Source organism: Taeniopygia guttata, chromosome Z (genome assembly GCF_048771995.1).
Source record: "Taeniopygia guttata chromosome Z, bTaeGut7.mat, whole genome shotgun sequence".
NCBI classification, from domain to species: Eukaryota; Metazoa; Chordata; class Aves; order Passeriformes; family Estrildidae; genus Taeniopygia; species Taeniopygia guttata.
The window spans coordinates 81,766,603-81,783,718 of record NC_133063.1 but is presented as its reverse complement, the minus strand read 5'-3'; the positions used below and the strand labels follow the sequence as shown (position 1 = coordinate 81,783,718).

The window sequence follows — 17,116 nt, the reverse complement described above, 5'->3', positions numbered from 1 at the left end:
GCCGCTCCGGCAGCCAACCGGCGGCCCCGTTACTTCCAGGCGGCGGCGGAGCCTCAGCTCGCCCAATGGGGGCTGAGCTTATTGCCGCGACCCAAAGCCCAGCGGAAGAGGCGGAGGAGCGGCACCGGCACCGGCGCTGAGCGGCGGCTGCGGCCCGGGGTAGCCATGGCCACCGCCACCGCCACCGCCATCTGGCGCTACCGCGGGGACCCCGAGCCGGAGCGGCCGGCGGCGCTCGGTGAGCGGCCCCGGGGATGGCGCCGGGCCCCGGGACGGCGGCGGGCCCCGGAACGGCGCGGGCCCCGGGAGCGGCGGCGAGCCCCGGGAGCGGCGGCGGGCCCCGCGTCTCACGAGCTTTCCTCTCCCTTAGTGCGGTTCGCCAACGGCCGGCTGGAGCGGCCCGACTCGCTGCGCTTCGCCGCGTACCGGCACCGGGAGGCGGCGCACCCGCGGAAGAGGCACCGCAGGATCCTGGTGAGCGCCCGGCACCGGCGGTACCGGAGTACCAGGGGGCGGGATGGAGCAGGAGCGGCACACGGCGGGGCAGGGGTGGATAGCGGGCTCAGAGCGACGGGTGTGAGCTCTCCTGGTGTCCCTGGGCTCTCCTGGTGTCCCTGGGCTCTCCTGGTGTCCCTCAGCTCTCCTGGTGTCCCTCAGCCCTCCTGGTGTCCCTCAGCTCTCCTGGTGTCCCTGGGCTCTCCTGGTGTCCCTGGGCTCCCCAGGAGCTCTCCTGGTGTCCCTCAGCTCTCCTGGTGTCCCTCAGCCCTCCCCAAGGGTCTCTCCCGCTTTCCCAGGTCTCGGAGACAGAGCGGCTCAGCTACGTGGGGCACAACTTCGGCAGCGACGGGACGAAGTGCAGCTCCCTGTGCAGGTGAGGAGCTTGGGGCTAGCAGAGCAGAGCACGGGGCTCACTCTGGTGAGCAGGTGGTCTGGGGGCTGCAGTGCTGCTTGCCTGCAGCTCTGGAGATCCTGAGCTCTGGGAAATTCAGCTGTTGTTCAAGCTATGGCTAGCAAAAAAACACGCAAAAGAAAATAGCAGGATTCTGGCACCTACACTTTAAGAGGAAACAGCAGAATTCTGGCGCCTACACTGTACCGAATTCAGTTGTTTTTAAGACTTCTGCACTTACTTAGAGTACCAGTTCTTCTGTTTGTGTGTGCACACATGCCTTGGAGGAGCCTTGGTTTATTGTAGCGCTGTGTGTGCGAGGCAGGAGAGCTGCTGAGCTGTGAGACCGCCGTGAAACTGAAGTGATTTCTGCTCTGCCTCTCGCTGATCAGTGCCCCGTTCTCCCCAGGTACTTTGTTGGCGTGCTGGACAGGAGCTCTGGGCAGATGGAGGTCTACAATGCGGAAATATTCAACATGCAGCCCCTGCTCTCAGGTGGGAGCGCTGGCAGCCCAGAGCTGTGTCCTGGTGCCCGTGGCAGGGACAGGGACAGCCCCTGCACAGCCTGGGAGAGGGGCACGCTGGGGTTCAGCAGGGACTGAGGTGGGGAGGCACTCACAGAGCTCAGTGCTCAGGTCTGCCTTCTCTGGGTGTGTTCTGCTGAGGGAGCCTGACACCCAGCAGGAACTGCACCCTGAATAACAAACCAAACCCAAAAACCCTCAGGTTCTGTCCAGCAGGGCTGCTTTTTGTCATTGCACAAGAGCCCAAAGGGTCACATTTATTGTGGCTGATTTTTACCCTGTGCAGCAGGACGTGGGCTGGGCCATAGTCCATATATTGCATGTGAGGCTTTGAAGAAGAAGCCTTTTTCCCTCGGTTCTCATATTTGTCATGTCCTGTAATGAGCCAGGGGACACGGAGCAGATCCTGTGCCCAGTCTGTCAGTCTCAGAGCCAAAGGAATTCTGTCCTGGCTGCTTCTGTGCACGCACACTGACTCCTGCTGTTTTGTAGATAACGTGATACCTGACGACACAAAGGAGTATCAGAAGAAATCCTACAGGGAGAAGGTAGAGTTGGAAGCTGTGTCCTGCTCTGCTGTGACTGTCCAGCTGCGAGGGGCTTGTCAGGAGCCTGGGAGGTTTGCTGTCCTGCAGGGTGAACTGTGCAGGGCCAGTGATTTCCCAGTGTCCAGGAGGCAGCACGGGCATTGCCTGGCTCAGGAGCATTTCCTCACTGTCCTGGTTTCCTGCTTTTCCTGGTTATTGAAGGCTGGTCACCAGCCCAGTGACCTCCTGCCCCTCGCAGAGCAGCACACCCTGCGCCTGTGGGTCCTGCCAGGGAGGGCTTAAAGTGTGGGAGGAGCAGCGGGGTTTGTGTTCAGTGTGTGTTCCTGCCCTGTGCAGATGGGTTTGGGGTTTGGGGTTTGTGTTCCCTGGTGCACAGGGCATTTCACTGTGTGTTCCTGCCTTGTGCAGGTGGGTTTGGGGTTTGTTTCCTGGTGCACAGGGTGTTTCAGCGTGTGTTTTGCCTCGTGCAGATGGATTTGGGTTTGGGGTTTGTGTTCCCGGGGTGCACAGGGTGTTTCAGCAGGTGTTTTGCCTCGTGCAGATGGATTTGTGCATCGAGGCCTTTGGGACCAGCAAGCAGAAGCGAGCTCTGAGCTCCCGCCGCATGAACGCTGTGGGCAGCGACATCGTGAGCACGGCTGTGACAAAGGCAGCTGCCAACGTGATAGATGCCAAGGGAGTGCCAGGTGAGAGGGTTCTGTCTCAGGGGCAATCAGGACAGCTTGAGGTGCCTTTTTCTGTCTGGAAAAGTGCCTTTTCCATGCCAAGTGTGGTGGGAATAAGAGCTGGTTCAACAGCTGAGATGGGTATGTAGAGGAACTGCTTCCTTCTGGTCGTGCTGGACTTGGTGTTGGAGTTACCTGATGAGGGAAGGTCCCTGTGACCTCAGTGCCCATTCTGCCTGCTTTGGGAGCTCCTGTGGGATGTGGGTTCACTGCCTTTATCTGGTCTGAGCTCTGTGGCATGGCTGTTGAAAATCTTCTTACCTCAGAGAGTGGTGTAGCCTTGGGACACACACGGCACAGTGTGGTGGCACATCCCTGGGGCCTCCAAGCTGTGTCAGGAGAGAGCTGGGGCTGCCCTGGCTGTGGACATCTGGGCAGGAGGGCAGACAAGAGCCCTCCAGAGCACTTCTGGGATCCTGAGTGTCACTGCCAGGAACAGGAGAGAGTCTGCTGACCCCACCACCTTTCATCCCCTTCAGTCCAGGGTGGATATTGACTGTGGTCTCAGAGCTGCTTTGGGTGGGTGCCAAAACTGTGCTCTGCCCACATCTTGGTGCCCTTCTTTCCTCGATGTTCCTCTAGTCTGGACTGACATTTCTAGATTTTTATGACCATAAGGTTCTTGATGGAGGTTGTAAATGCCTGAAACTCCAGTTGTGACTAAAACAATGTTAACCCATTTGAGTGAACTTGCCTCTAAAGGAAGGATTTGGGCTGTGTTGCTGTTCTCTGCATTTTGGCTGTCATGATCCAAATCTCCCGTCCCTGTCCCTCCCCAGCTCTGATGCAGGACGTGGCCCAGGACGACGTGCAGAGCATCTCTGCCTTCCTGCCGCCGTGCCACGAGGACGCCGACCGGCCGGAGCACGTGTACAGGTTTGAGGACAGTATCTTTGTGTGCCACTGTGCTTCCAGTCCCCTCGGAGCCATCTGCTGTACTGGGGCGAGTCTGCCCCTCACAGGCCGAGAGCTGGCAGCAGGGTAATGCTGCCCTGGGGGTTGGGGCCTGCAGGGCCGTGTCCTGCCTCCCTCCGTGGGCAGCATCCCACGGGGAATGCTCTGAGCTGTGGGTGTGCCACGGTCTGTCGGAGGCTCCATCCCCTTGTCAAGTGAGTGTGGGCAGAGCTGCCCTTCCCAGGGCGCAGGAGGGAGGAGGAAGGGAGCAGCCAGGCTTGTTCCTTTCCTTAACGCCCTGCCAGTTCTGTCTCCTGCCGAGTACGAGGCGCTGCGCGTGCCAGCAGCCGCCCTGGCCAGCGTCAGCGAGGAGGAGATGGACAAGAGAGCAGAGGAGAGGAGGTAAGGCCACTGCTGAGGGGCACGAGGGCAGCCCCTGCCTCGGGGAGTGTGGGGCACACCTGGGTGCTCAGCAGCGAGGGGCCCTCTGGGCAGTGAACTCCCCTCTTTCCTGCAGCCTCTGCTCCTTTGTCCTGGAGGAGCTGAAGTTCCTGCCCACTGACGAGAAGAGCAGAGACCACAAAGCCCGATGCCTCTGGTTCCTGAACACCCTCATCAAGTTCAGCCAGCAGAAAGTGATCAAGAAGAAGAGTAAGAGAGTTTTCAGCTCATAAACAAATACTTTTGGGAATGTCTTCATCCCTTTGCTTGTCAGCTGTGTGGATCATACCTCTGCCACACTCAGGGTTCTGCTTTTGAAACAGCCCCACACAAAACATTTTGGTTGAGATTTTCCAGACTTGCCATCTTCCTTAGAACTTGTGTGTCTTGGTCAGTCCTTGGCAGGCTGAGGGAGGAGGAAGTGGCAAGCCTGGCTCTAAATGTCTCCTGCATTGCTGGAGACACAGTAGTCACCCACAGGACTTGTCTAAGGAGAATGTGGGGATGACTAGACTTGGACTTGTTAGTGTGGTCTCAGCTTCAACAGTATTTTGTGGCAAAAGAAACACAAGCATAGGAGTGTGTGCATTTTAGATGGTACAGTATGGAACTGGGAGACTGCTCTCACTAAGAAATTAAAAGCTGCTGGGATTCTCTCAGGCCTGAAAAGTTAAGAGACCTAGAAATCAAGCACCAAGGTTAATTTTAGGTGTTTGTGTTCCTGGGAAGAGGAATAAATGCTGGAACTCCTGGGGCTGGGCTCGGTGATCCCGGTGTGTCCCTTTCCCTGTGGGTATTCTGATGTTCCATGCCAAGTGTCAGGATGATACTTGTGCTGCTGTGATGGGTGTGCAAGGCAAGGTAGGATGTGTGTTCCTCATTCCTCTGCAAAGCCCCTTTCTGCCCTAGATCCAATGGGTCCTGAATGCCCACACATCATCAGCAAGAAGCTCATGAAGAACTTCACCTCGCTGACCTACAACAATGGCAGGTAAGGGACGGTGTCCAATGCTCCCGAGGCACAGGCGTGGTCCTGCAACCACAGACACACCATCAGGAAGCCCCTTTCACTCACGAGTTCTCCCTCTTGCCACACAGCATCCAGAATTTCATCTCTGCATCCATGAAGGCTAAAATCACCGCATACGTCATTGCCTTGGCTTTGCACATTAACAACTTCCAGACGGATCTCACCATCCTGCAGAACGACATGAAGCTCTCAGAGAGCAGGTGGGTCATCCTCTTCCTTCACCCCTGCCAGGATCCTCCTGCAGGAGCACCCTGGGCGAGCTCTGGAGTGTCTCTGGACCTAGGGAGGCTCTCATTGTCCAGGGAGGGATGGGCAGTTGTCTGTGGTTGCAGGAATCACCTGGCAGCTGCAGCTCTGCTCCAGCTGTGCTCCTGTCCTTGGCCCTGAGAAGTTCATGGGATCATTTGGCTTTCTGGCCAAACTTCATCTGTTACTGGTCTTACCAAAGCCCTTGCTCACTGCTTGGTTTTCAAGCTTGCTCATCGGTTTTGATGCCACCACTTATTTTCCCCACCATTACCCTCTATTCTTTGATCAGAAGTGGTGAGTTTAGTGGGTTTAAGAGCAGTCTGGTGTTGGTTTCTGTCCATTTTCCTTTTTTTCTTTTTCTTTCTGGGAGTAAGCTTTTCCAGGAGTCCTTGTTGGCTTTGGCAGTTGTTGCCCGGGTTTGGGTTGTGCTGCCCTGCAGCTGGAACGTGGGGCCTCAGATGCTGTGGGGAGATGTCACCCTGATTTTTTAACATTTTCTAAAGCCTTCTGCGTTTACATTCTTGTAGCAAACTTTCTCACACACTTTCTGTAAATAACTTATTGGTTTTGCATTCCTTCGTAGAGGCAAAGAAATTTAATAGACTGGTACTTTGTCCAGTGTGGTTGGAGAGGGGGCACTTTCACCCTCCAATCCACTGTCACCTTTGGAAAACTATAAATGCTAGAGTCAGAAAATAAACTTTCTCTTTTTTACCTTTGCTGTAGCAGCAGCCCAGATCATGCTTTCTGGTGTCCTGTAGTGACAGGGAGGAGCGTGGAGGGGGCTGGGACCTGCTGGAAAAGCCAGCAGCACCGTGGCACCCCTGTGCCCTGAGGCACCTCGGGCCCCTCCTGAGTGCTGTGGGCCCTGCAGGGTCGTGCACGGGGGGCTGAGCCCCCCTGATGGCATTTCTCCTGTTTTCCAGGATCCTGGACATCGCCAAGGCCCTGCGGCTCCGGGTGTCCAAGGTCAAGGGGCTGGTGGGGCTGGAGAACGACCAGAACCACAAGCTGGGCACTCTGTCCCTGCCCTTGCCCACGCAGAAGGCTCCAGAGGGACAGCGGAAGCGCAAGAAAATGAACTGAGAAGCCCAGGGGGTCTGGGGGAGGCACAGCCCCTCCCTCAGAATGTCATGGGGATGCCTTCATCCACTGGGTTTGGGTCCAGCATCAGCCCTCACCCAGCTGGAGCCCTGGCTGAGGGTTCCACCTCTTTAAAATGCTAGTTTTTTTCCATTTATATAGAAAAAGCTATAATAAAACCTTTTTTTTTTCTAGATTGTCTGGGTGGGTGTGAAGTGGAGGCTGAGCACAAGGGAACAGTTTGAGGTGGCAGGTTCTGGTTCATGGCCCCTCCCGGGTTCAAGGTCAGAAGCAGGGAGACAAAGAGTGTGACTTTCATACACTTCTCTGTTTCTCTGGAGTGTCAGTGTAATCCTGTGTCCAGCAACTGTAAAAATGTTCACAGTTTTTATCACTTGTCCTATCCAGGCTGTTTTCCTGGGGGAGGGAGAGTTCTGTGATCGGAGCTGGTATCATCTTCATGGAGAGCAGTGTGGGCCCGCAGCTGTGGCTCCCCAGCCCTTTGGAGAGACTTTGGTTCCTCGGAATTGTCACTCCTGGGTGATCAGCCTCGTGGGGGCTGTTTGTTTAGTAGGGCTGTGGGAGTCAGGAACAGCATCACCACCAAATGTGTGTGAAACAGGAGCATGGCATGTCAGAGGACATCATCTCTCTGGGATGTTACTGCTTCAGACAGTAATTGGGGTTTGGTGCGTCCTCTTGGGTTAATGTGTCTCCTGACACACCTCAAAGAACCACTCCTCACAGCTGTCATTGCAGTGGCACGAACATCCTGTGTTCTGGGGATCATTGCTGCTGTGGGAATTGCAGGCTCCAAGTAATCAGCGGGGCTGGTTGAGGTTGGAAGGGACTTGAGAGGTCTTTTTGTGCAGTCTCTGCCCCTGCTCCAGGCAGGGCCACCAGAGCCAGGTGCCCAGCTCGGTGTGCCGGTGACTTTGGAGTGTCTGTCTGGTTGCAGGAACTCCACAAATTCACAGTGAAGCAGTGTTCCCTGATGTTTCCTTTGATCTTCCCTGCTCCAGGCTGAGCTGCCCTGGGTCCCTCCGCTGTTGGAATGAGGAGCCCAGAGCGGACGTGGCACCCGGCTGAGCCGGGGAGGAGGAGCAGGATGAGCTCAGTTCTAACTCTGCCCAGCACTGCTGGGGGTTTCTGCTGGTCAGGCACAGACTGTGTCCGTCCCCGACCCTCCCAGCAGGGACAGCGCTGACACAGCGGCTCCAAAGGGAGCAGTCCCCGGGTGCACGGTGCTGCCGGCTCCGGGGTGAGGGTTTGTCCCGGCTGGGGCAGCCCGGCATGCTGGGGGCCTGCCAGGAGCACAGTCCCTGTGCTGCTTTTCCCTTTTTCCCTAACCTGGAAGTGAAACTGGAGACAGTTTTAGTAAAGAGGTACTATAAAAGGGGATCTTTATTTGGAGGCTTGCAGGGGCAGTTATGGAAAGATGTCCACAAAAGCCCATCCACATGGGATGAATACAGTTTGGCTAAGTTTAGCAAATCAGCATAATTGACAAAAAAACACCAATTAGGAGGACAAGAGGTGATGGATTTCCCCCCCAGTCAAGCCCCTTCTCTGGAGCCCTCCCTTGGCACTGGCTGCACTTTGTCCATGAAATTCATCTCCAGGAGTTGCTGCTCTCACCCTTGGTAGGCAGGAAGAGCCAAGACAGCACAGGGGCTTTGTACCCCTGGGGCTTGGAGCTCTGGAGTTTGTTTTGTCTTTCTGCCTAGGGAAAGGGCATGGAAAATTACTGGGAAAACCAGTCACTAATACAATGGGCAACACAGCTACAAATGTATGTGTGAAGAATACAGAGAACGCAGAAAAGAAAAAAACCCACAAAATCCAAAATGGCACCGCTATGGACCTGCTTGCTTGTAAATTACCCCAGCAGCTGCCTCAGTGGGAAAGAGGAGACATGAGCAGCTGTTTCCCAGCAATTCTATGCCAGTGAAGTGCTGCTGGAGTTGGCCTCACTCACACGGGCTCTCGGCGTGAGTGGGGCCGTGCTGGGGCTGCTCAGAACCCACGGCAGGCAGGAGGGGAAGAGGGGACACCCCACACCGGGCTGGGGCCTGAGCAGCCACGGGAACGCTGCTCACCCTCCAAGGGGCACGGGGCAGGGCAGGGCAGGCACACAACACCATGCTGAGGTGTTCCAAAACCCAGGTGCAGCACAAACGATTGGGAAATTGAGACTGAACGTCCTCTTCTCTGAAAACGGGCATTTCTGCTTTCTCTGATTTCACAGCAACAGCTCTAAGGGACTGCAAGGTCTGGGTGGCAGAGCAGGAGTGTGCAAAAGGAGAGTCAGCAGTGGGACTGCCCAAACGCTGCTCTAAGGAAGCCGGGTTTGGAGTCCTGATTGAGAAGCTGTGGAGCTGAGGTGCTCACAGCGCTCTCTGCTTCACCCACCTGACTTTCCCACTCTGGGCGTCCGGGAGACCAGATGGGAGCATCGTTACCAGTCTGGGGCCCTCATGTCCTGGCCTCCTTCTGCACTCTGAGTCTCACTGTGTCCACACCCTGCGCCAAGACTTTCTGCATCACTCCGCTCTCGGGAGAGAACAGTCGAGGTCAAGTTTATAACCAAAAGGAAAATCCACTGAGCACTCAGTTCAGTGCAGCCTTGGAGGAGGAACCTGGTGTGTTGGAGCCCAGCACACCCCTCTGGCTGCCCTGGCTGGCCCAGACCCTGGCAGGGGCTCAGAGACCCTGGCAAGAAGTCAAAAACACCTGTGGCTTCCATTTTAGCCTGTGGAAAAAGCTGCCAGCTCTGTATGAGGAATTACAAGTCACAAGGGTTTGAGTAGTGTGATATTTGAATTAACACAGGGTAGAAAAGTGGAATTTTGGGATTTTTAGAATGGGGTTCAAGGGGGTACAAGATGGAGGAATTTGGGCGTGTCCTGGCTTTCTGTTCCTTCTCCTCCATGTCTTGGTGTGATGGTGACACTTTTCTGTTGGTTTAAGGTAGAGATTCACAGTCTAACACAGATGATGGGAATTGGTGAAGAAATTGTAAACATACACACACAGTTTTGAGTATATAAGGAGGGAGCAGCCCAGGGCTCAGGGCAGATGGACATGGTGGACTTGCTAGGGAGAGCTCAGCAGGTCAGAGAAGAATGTTTAGATAAGAGAAGAAATAAACAACCCTGAAAGCACAATCAGATCATTCCAGGCTCCTTCTTTGGCTCCATGGGCTAAGGGAAGCAAAGACTCTCTATGATCTCGTGGGATCACCCTGACCTAGGAACCCCAAGAGACAGAAATCACCACGAGGTCAGGCTGCCGAGGACAGGCACGAGAACTGGAGGATGTCCTTGCCCAGCACGAGGTTCTGGGGCTGCAGGCTGTGACCCAATGGAACAGCTCTCCCTTCTCCTCCCTGTGCACCTGCAGCCTCCCGGGCTGCCCAGCTGGACTCACCAGCACTGCTCAGCTTCCTCAAAGACAGCAGTTAAATATTTACACAGCAGAGGTGTTCAATATTTTCCAGACAAACAAAATCACGTCTTAAATCCACATCTTAAAGTGTTAGGAAATAATTACAAATTGCCTTTGCCTAGCCCAGTTTGACAAACAGCAGAGATCAGAAGGTAATTAAATTACACCTCTTTTTGTTTGCCCATCCCCACGGGTGCTTGGCTCAGCTCAGCCCTGCTCCCACGCAGGCTGCAGCGAGCCCACCACTCACCACCGCTGATTCCTGCTGATGTGCACTCCTGCCTCCTCCTCAGCTGGCAATTCCAGCCCAGGGAACCCCACTGACAGCTGGGCAGGGAACGCTGCCCTTCCTCCCACCTGCAGAAATTCTGTCTGCAGCCTTTGGGCCATGGAACGAACAGGAGCCCCAACCCTGGGCTGCCCCAGCCTGGGACGGTCCTGCGCTGGGCAGGTCTGTCTGGCACAGGCACAGATTTCAGAGCTTGGGCTGAGATGGTGCTGAGGGAAAGCCTCAGTTCGGTGTCCAGGCGTGTCCCCAGCCAAACCTCTCCTCTCTGCACCCTGACTGAAGCAGGCCCCAGCCAGGTGAGGGGCATGGCCAGGTGGGCACTGCAGCCCCAGCCTCTGCAGCTGGGCTTTCAGAGGCTGCAGCACGCCCGCCTGGTGGCTCCAGTTCCACCAGAGACAGCGGGCAGCCACAGCTGCTGCCGGCCAGGGGACTGTACAAACCAGGAACAGGACAGGACTGCTGAGGAACGCGTCTCCAGCTGTTCATTTTTTAGCATCACTCTCATTACACGGCTATGACAATGGGAAGGTGCCAGCAGCTCACATCCCAGCAGCAGACCAAGAACTTAATGTTACAGCTTACTTTAAAAGCTTTTTGACCAGTCACACAAAACAAAAGCACACTGACACCAGTTCTATCCAATCACTATAAATACTCGTACCTTTGGTTAAAACAATGCTCGTTTATTTCCAATACAATACCTGCTTGTAAGCCTCAAGATACAATGCACAGAGCTCCACTATTAAGCTTAAAAGTTCCTAATATCTCACTAGATATACTTTTCTACTTTTCTGCACCTTAGGCAGTTATTCTACCCAAGCATTAACACACAGACCATTGTTCTATCTGTCCTTTCTACTTCTTGTATAATTTTTCTGCTGACAAACCTTAGAGCTACTGCTGAGCTCTAGGCCTGCCCTTTGCAGCGTGCCCAAAACCCTCTGATTTTAAGGAATCCCACAGCCAGCAACCTGCCCTTCATCTGTGCTGCTCAGCCAGGGAGAGGAGCAGCAGGCGAGGCTGGAGGGCTCACAGCCCGGTGTGTGCTGCGTGTGCTGCGCTGTCGGCAGTGCCCAGCGTGGGTCAGTGCCTGCAGGCGCTGCCTCCCAGCCCCACCTGCCCTCAGGTGAAAGGAATTCTCTCCCTCCGCCCCAGAGGCACTGCCAGAGGACGCAGCACTGTGGCAGCTGGCCGAACCTGGGCTGTCTGTCCTGCTGCAGCTCCAGCTCCAGGTGTGTGCAGCTGGCTGCTGTCACCTGCTGTCCCCATGGCCACAGGGCAGCAGTGGGGCGGGCAGGGCCACCTCAGGGGAATATCTCCTGTCTGCCCTGGGGTGCTCTGACTCCCAGGAAAACACTGACTTTGACCCTCATTCATGGAGAAGTCCTCCTAAGCCTCAAAGTCAACTAGAAACCACAAAAGTGTGAAATAGATTGTAGAGAGTAGTGTAGTATGTCACATGGGTGAGAAATTTAGGTTTTAGGATTTTTAGCATACTGTTGATAGATGGAGGATTATAGGGTGTTGTCTCAAATTTCTTCTCTCTTCCTCTTCCTCCTTCTTCTTGGGTTTGGGTATAACTTGTAATTGGGTAGAAAAATCCACATTGTGGGTCTTTAGGGGTCCATTATTGGGTTAGAAAGGAAAATAACTTAGGTGTCACTTCTTAACTAGGTAGTTTAGTTTTTGATTACACTTAAAAAGACCTCACAGCACGAGGTTGTTGGCCATTTTTGTGCTGTTTTCCTGAATGCAAGGTCTGGGCGCAGACAGTGTGCTGAAGTTTTGATAAGATAATAATAAACTGAAGCTGAAGACCAAAAAAGTCCAATGTGTGTCTGCTTTTCCTGACACAGAACTGCTCCAGGAGGGTTTCCCCTGCCAGGCCAGCCCCCAGGGATTTGCCCAGCTCGGGGGCTGCAAGCTCACATGCCACGTGCAGGCTGTCCCCAAACACCCCCGGGACAGTAACTCCAGCACCCCTCTGGGCAGCCTGAGACAAAACTGCTCCTGATTCCCTCGCCCGGCACAGCCTGAGGCTGTGTCCCCTCCCCAGAGCCTGCCCAGCCAGCAGGGATGGGCAAACCCACGCTGGATTCGTGCCTGCCCACGCACAGCTGACCGCTCTGCCCACTCTGCCCACAGACGGACTCCGGGCACTGTCACTCTCACGCTGGGGGCCAGCAGGCCCGCAGGAGCTGTTCTGGTTTCTGTCTCCGGGCACCCAGAATTGCACGGACCAGCACCCTGCGGTCCCGCCGGGCACACGGGGTCCCGGGCAGGCGGTGACCCGCTCTGACCCGGCCGGACCCTCGGCACAGGGAGGCTCAGGCAAAACCGCCCGAGGCCCGGCCGGCACGGGTTCCGTGCTGGGGTGCCCCGCTCCGCTCTGCCGCAGTGCCCGGCACGGCACGGCACGGCACGGCACGGCCCGGGCGGAGCTCAGTGGCCCGGCCCGGAGCTGTCCCCGAGCTGTCCCGGCTCTGTCCCGGGTCTCTCCCGGAGCTGTCCCGGAGTTGTACCAGCCCGGATCTCTCCCGTCCCGTGTCTGTCCCTCCCGGCTCTGTCCCGGCTCTGTCCCGGCTCTGTCCCGGGTCTCTCCCGGCTCTGTCCCGGAGCTGTCCCGGCTCTGTCCCGGGTCTCTCCCGGCTCTGTCCCGGCTCTGTCTCGGCTCTGTCCCGGCTCTGTCCCGGCTCTGTCCCGGCTCTGTCCCGTTCCCTCCCGTTCCTTCCCGCGCTCCCGCCGTCACTCACTCGCCTCCGCCCCGCCCTCGAGGGCGTGGCCAGACCAACCTCGCCGCCTGATTGGCGGGACCGGTGTGGGGGCGTGGCCTGTGTCGCGCGGACGGCTGACGCCGCCGGGTCCGCGCGCCCTCCGTCGGGCCCGCCCCGCGCGGCGGCGCGTGACGTCACACGCCGGCGCGGTGACGTCAGTGCGCGGCGCGGGGCCGCGCCGGGCCGGGCGCTCGTGTGGCGGCGATCCCGGGGCCGGAGCGATCCCGGTGCGCTCCCGGTACCATCCCGGTGAGCTCCTGTGCGATCCCGGTACCGTCCCGGTGAGCTCCTGTGCGCTCCCGGTAAGCTCCCGCTGCGCTCCCGGTGCCATCCCGGTACCATCCCGGTACCGGTGCGCTCCCGGTGCCCTCCCCGTGCGCTCCGCTCCGGTGCCGCCCCGCAGCGCCGCCCGCCGCCGCGCTCCCGGTGCCGCCCCTGCGCAGGCGCCGGGCAGCGGCAGCCGCGCTCCCGGGCCCGGTGCGCCGCCGCCGCCGCCGCCGCCGGGCTGACCTTGGGCCCGCGGCGAGCCGGGACCCGCCGGGCCGCGCCGGGGCGGCGCTGCGGGGCCGCACGGGGCCGGGGCGGGCAGCGCGGGGCTCGGGGCCGCGGCCCCGGGCGGGCAGGCCCCAAAGCCGGGAGCCTCCCGGGACCCGGCTGCTGCCCCGGGGCACGGAGACACCGCTCAGGGGCAGCGGGAGCCCGGAGCAAACGGCTCCGTCCTTCCCCTGCCTTTCTCCCCCCGCCCTTTTCTCCTCCGTTTCTCCCAGCTCCTTTCTCTCTCGCCCATCCTTTCCCTTTCCTTCCCCCTTTTTGCTTCCCTCCTCGTCCAGCCGGGGCTGTTGTCCCGGACACCCCTGCAGCCTCTGGGGCCTCGCGTGTGCTGCTGGTGCCGGGCGGGATTTGAGGCTCAGGAGCTCCCACAGCCTCGTCCGGCTGTCGCTGACCTTCCTCCAGCTGAGATCGAGGGTGGGGTTTGGGCACCTGCAGGAGCATCTTCTCATGGGATTACATCAATCATCCCGTTTTTCTGTCCAACAGGGTTTGCCAGGTAACGATCCCTGCAGTCCACCTCAGACCAGCTGGTCAAGCTGCCTCAGTTCCACACCCTTCAGGACACTGGGCCTGGCTTAATTCGCCGTGTGAAGCTTCTCAGCAGGAGTGGACGCCGAGCGTGGGGCTGATGCGGAGGAGGCTGCGTGGTAGTGAGCTGGGACTTGTGCACCGTGTCACTGAAGCCACCCCTGTGTGCCACCTGTGCATCCCTCGTGGGTGGAGGTGCTCAGCTGCGGGCCGAGTGCAGCCACACAAAGTGTGGTTTGTGCTGCAGGGAGCGGCCGAGTGCAAGGATCGGGCTTTGTGATGCTGCTGCACGTGTTTGATTCAGTTTTGGCTTTTGACAGGTTTTGTGGCAGCCTCTCTTTAGTCTGTTCACACAGCGTTTTATCGGTGTGAGGGCCGGCCTTTGGCTGTAGGAACCTGTAATTTATTTCCATTTCAATCTGTTAGGACACACTGCGTTTCTGGCGTTCCGGCGCGCGCAGGGATGGCGCGGGCGGCGCGGGGCCCGGCGCAGCGCTGCCTTTTCCCCCGTGCCGGCGGGGCGATGCGGTAGGGCCGAGCCGCGGGTGACCGAGACCCCGGCGCCGTGACCCCGGCGCCATGGCCCCGGCCGGCCCCGAGGAGGCGGCGGGCGCCTCGGGCAAGCACTACGTGTGCGGGCTGTGCGCCGCCTTCACCAACATCGCGGTGACGTTCCCCATCCAGAAGGTGCTGTTCCGGCAGCAGCTGCACGGGCTGCGCGCGCGCGACGCCGTGCGCCAGCTGCGCCGCGACGGGCTGCGCACGCTCTACCGCGGCATCCTGCCCCCGCTGCTGCAGAAGACCACCACGCTGGCCCTCATGTTCGGCCTCTACGAGGATTTCTCGGCGCTGCTGCTCAGCCAGGCCCGCGCCCCCGAGCTGCTGACGCGCAGCGTGGCGGCCGCGCTGGCCGGCACCACCGAGGCCGTGCTCACGCCCTTCGAGCGCGTGCAGACGCTGCTGCAGGACCACAGGCACCACGACAAGTTCACAAATACTTACCAGGCCTTCAAGGTGCTGAAGGCCTACGGCGTGCGGGAGTACTACCGGGGACTGGTGCCCATTCTGCTCCGCAACGGGCCCAGCAACGTGCTCTTCTTCGGCCTGCGGGGGCCCATCAAGCAGTGTCTGCCCGAGGCCACCTCGCACAGCTCCCACCTGGTCAACGACTTCATCTGCGGGGGGCTGCTGGGCGCCGTGCTGGGCTTCTTGTTCTTCCCCATCAACGTCGTCAAGACTCGCATGCAGGCGCAGATCGGCGGCGAGTTTCAGTCCTTCCCCAAAGTGCTGGCAAAGATCTGGCTGGAGCGCGACAGGAAGGTGATCCACCTGTTCCGAGGAGCCCACCTGAACTACCACCGCTCGGTGCTGTCCTGGGGGATCATCAACGCCACCTACGAGTTCCTGCTGAAGCTGCTGTGAGCCCGTCCTGCTCGGGGGCTGTCAGCGCTCTCAGTGTCCCGGGGAGCAGTGCCTGTGCTGTGGCAGGTGACTCTTCCCAGCCTTCCGTATTTATGGGGTGAATGGTGATGCATTTAAACCTTGGTGCAATTATGATGAACTTCTTAGAGTATTCCTTTGCTGGCAGGTGAGTTTACCCATAACAGAGCTACCAGGCAAGTACAAGGTGTAAAAGAGGAAAGCAAAGTAGTCTGTATCACTCCCAGAATTGCGTTGTGCTCTGTGATGGGGCACTCCACTGCCCATGTTTAGAACATGAGAATCAAGGAGGAGCTGAAGCAAAACAATTCCATTGCCTGATCATCTTCCCGGCTCGATTTCGGAACTGCATTGCCAGGTGTTCTGGGGTTCTCACTGTGCAAAGCTCAAAGGACAGGTACAGATGGGGATGCCTGAGGCGCAGAGCTCCCGCTGCGCCCCAGCCTGCTGCAGCCGCCGCGGTGCGGCTGCGGCAACCGTGTCCTCCAGCCCTGGCACCGACCTGGCCCAGGCTGGACCTGTGTGTATGTGTGCGTGTTTGTACGTGTGCCTTCCTGGGAAAAGGGAAACGTGGAAGGAACAGGACAGCAAACTCACTAAAGCTTTAAAGTGTCCTTCCTCTTTAAAAAACATGGAGTTTGTTCTGCTTTTTCTGAGGACTTTTTATTTTTTAATTGCTGCTTTTTCTGTTGCCTCCAGCTACAGGATCAGGGAGGTTGTCCCTGTCTGTAAGGCTCACGGGACACTCCAGCTCCTGCAGCTGCTCAAGCACTTCACACACGGCTTTTTGCACTGCCACGTCTTGTCTTTTCTCTGCTCCCTCTGTGGAATTATCAATCACGAGACGTTTGTACCCAAAACTCGGGGTTCTGCCTGCTTGGTGTGTTTGTTGATGGTTCTGCAGCACAGGAGTGGCACGGGCAGGGTGAGAGTCCTGGGTTACCTGCTCCAGTGGAGGTCTGTAGGTGCGGTGGAGATGAAAAGCCAAAGATGACCTCGGAAGCAGGGAGGCAGGAAAGGTGGGCTGCTTGGAGATGTGTTTCAGGACTTCTGTGGGCAGGCATTAGAAAGGACTGAGGAAACCTGTGTCTTACAGAGAGCAGAGAGAGACTCGAGGCTTTAGCTGCAGGGACAGAAGAGCGAGCACAACCCTGAGCTGGATGCGGGTCCCGACAAAAAGTGTTTGATTCTCCCTGAGGGCTTCCTCTTTAATTAAACTGTACATTCACATATAAACCAAAACTCTTTGGATGATGGGGAGCAGCAAAGCTTTCAGAAACTGCTTTGAATTTAGTCTTAAGTCTTGGAGGGGCTATTGCTTTTCTGAATTTGGGTTTTCCACTTGCTAAAACTGTCTTCCGAAATTGATCCTAATCAGTGTGTTGTAATCATACAGTCCTGAGCTTCACAGACAGCAGTGGGTGGGCACAAGCACGAGTTCCTGTATCCCAGTGGTGATTATGTCCATCTAAATAAAATGTTTACTGGATGTTTGTTACTGGCAGAATCTGATTTTTACTGGTGTACCTTTTTTTTTTTTGTAATCTCTCCTTGATGGAATAAAAAAAATCTGCATCGTGTTTCTCTGTGGAAGATGTTATGTGCTCCTGTAACATCAGGGAAACCAAAGTGTCAAGGGTTTGGCACAAGCTCAGAGCTGGTTAGTGCCCAGCAAAAATGAAATGGTGGAGCCCTGGGTGTGA

General features: G+C 57.3%; 2 protein-coding genes across 4 annotated transcripts; both read left to right on the top strand.

The window, feature by feature from the left end:
• The first annotated feature begins 2 nt into the window (after window positions 1–2).
• POLR1E (RNA polymerase I subunit E) lies at window positions 3–6,577 on the top strand. The gene is made up of 12 exons (XM_030257921.4): window positions 3–238; window positions 371–474; window positions 795–871; window positions 1,299–1,384; window positions 1,906–1,961; window positions 2,503–2,647; window positions 3,466–3,573; window positions 3,886–3,982; window positions 4,098–4,231; window positions 4,931–5,012; window positions 5,120–5,251; window positions 6,227–6,577. The coding sequence occupies exons 1-12, from the start codon at window positions 166–168 to the stop codon at window positions 6,384–6,386; spliced, it is 1,254 nt and encodes a 417-aa protein (XP_030113781.4). The 5' UTR covers window positions 3–165; the 3' UTR covers window positions 6,387–6,577.
• Window positions 6,578–13,009: 6,432 nt separating this feature from the next.
• Window positions 13,010–16,993, top strand: SLC25A51 (solute carrier family 25 member 51). 3 transcript variants are annotated; one of them, XM_030257492.4, is made up of 2 exons: window positions 13,010–13,195; window positions 13,932–16,993. In XM_030257492.4, exon 2 carries the CDS (start codon window positions 14,553–14,555, stop codon window positions 15,393–15,395), a length of 843 nt encoding a protein of 280 aa, XP_030113352.1. In that variant the 5' UTR covers window positions 13,010–13,195; window positions 13,932–14,552; the 3' UTR covers window positions 15,396–16,993. The 3 variants fall into 3 exon arrangements, with proteins under 3 accessions (XP_030113352.1, XP_072777924.1, XP_072777925.1); XM_072921823.1 differs by having other exon boundaries at window positions 13,016–13,142; XM_072921824.1 differs by lacking the exon at window positions 13,010–13,195 and adding an exon at window positions 13,246–13,256.
• The last annotated feature ends 123 nt before the right edge of the window (window positions 16,994–17,116 follow it).

Excerpts from the sequence above, each read along its gene's own strand:
- POLR1E (XM_030257921.4), top strand. The coding sequence starts at position 166 with ATGGCCACCGCCACCGCCACCGCCATCTGGCGCTACCGCGGGGACCCC. Across the intron at positions 1,962-2,502 it reads AGAAATCCTACAGGGAGAAG|ATGGATTTGTGCATCGAGGC; the intron begins GTAGAGTTGGAA and ends TGCCTCGTGCAG. Across the intron at positions 3,983-4,097 it reads AAGAGAGCAGAGGAGAGGAG|CCTCTGCTCCTTTGTCCTGG; the intron begins GTAAGGCCACTG and ends TCTTTCCTGCAG.
- SLC25A51 (XM_030257492.4), top strand. The coding sequence starts at position 14,553 with ATGGCCCCGGCCGGCCCCGAGGAGGCGGCGGGCGCCTCGGGCAAGCAC.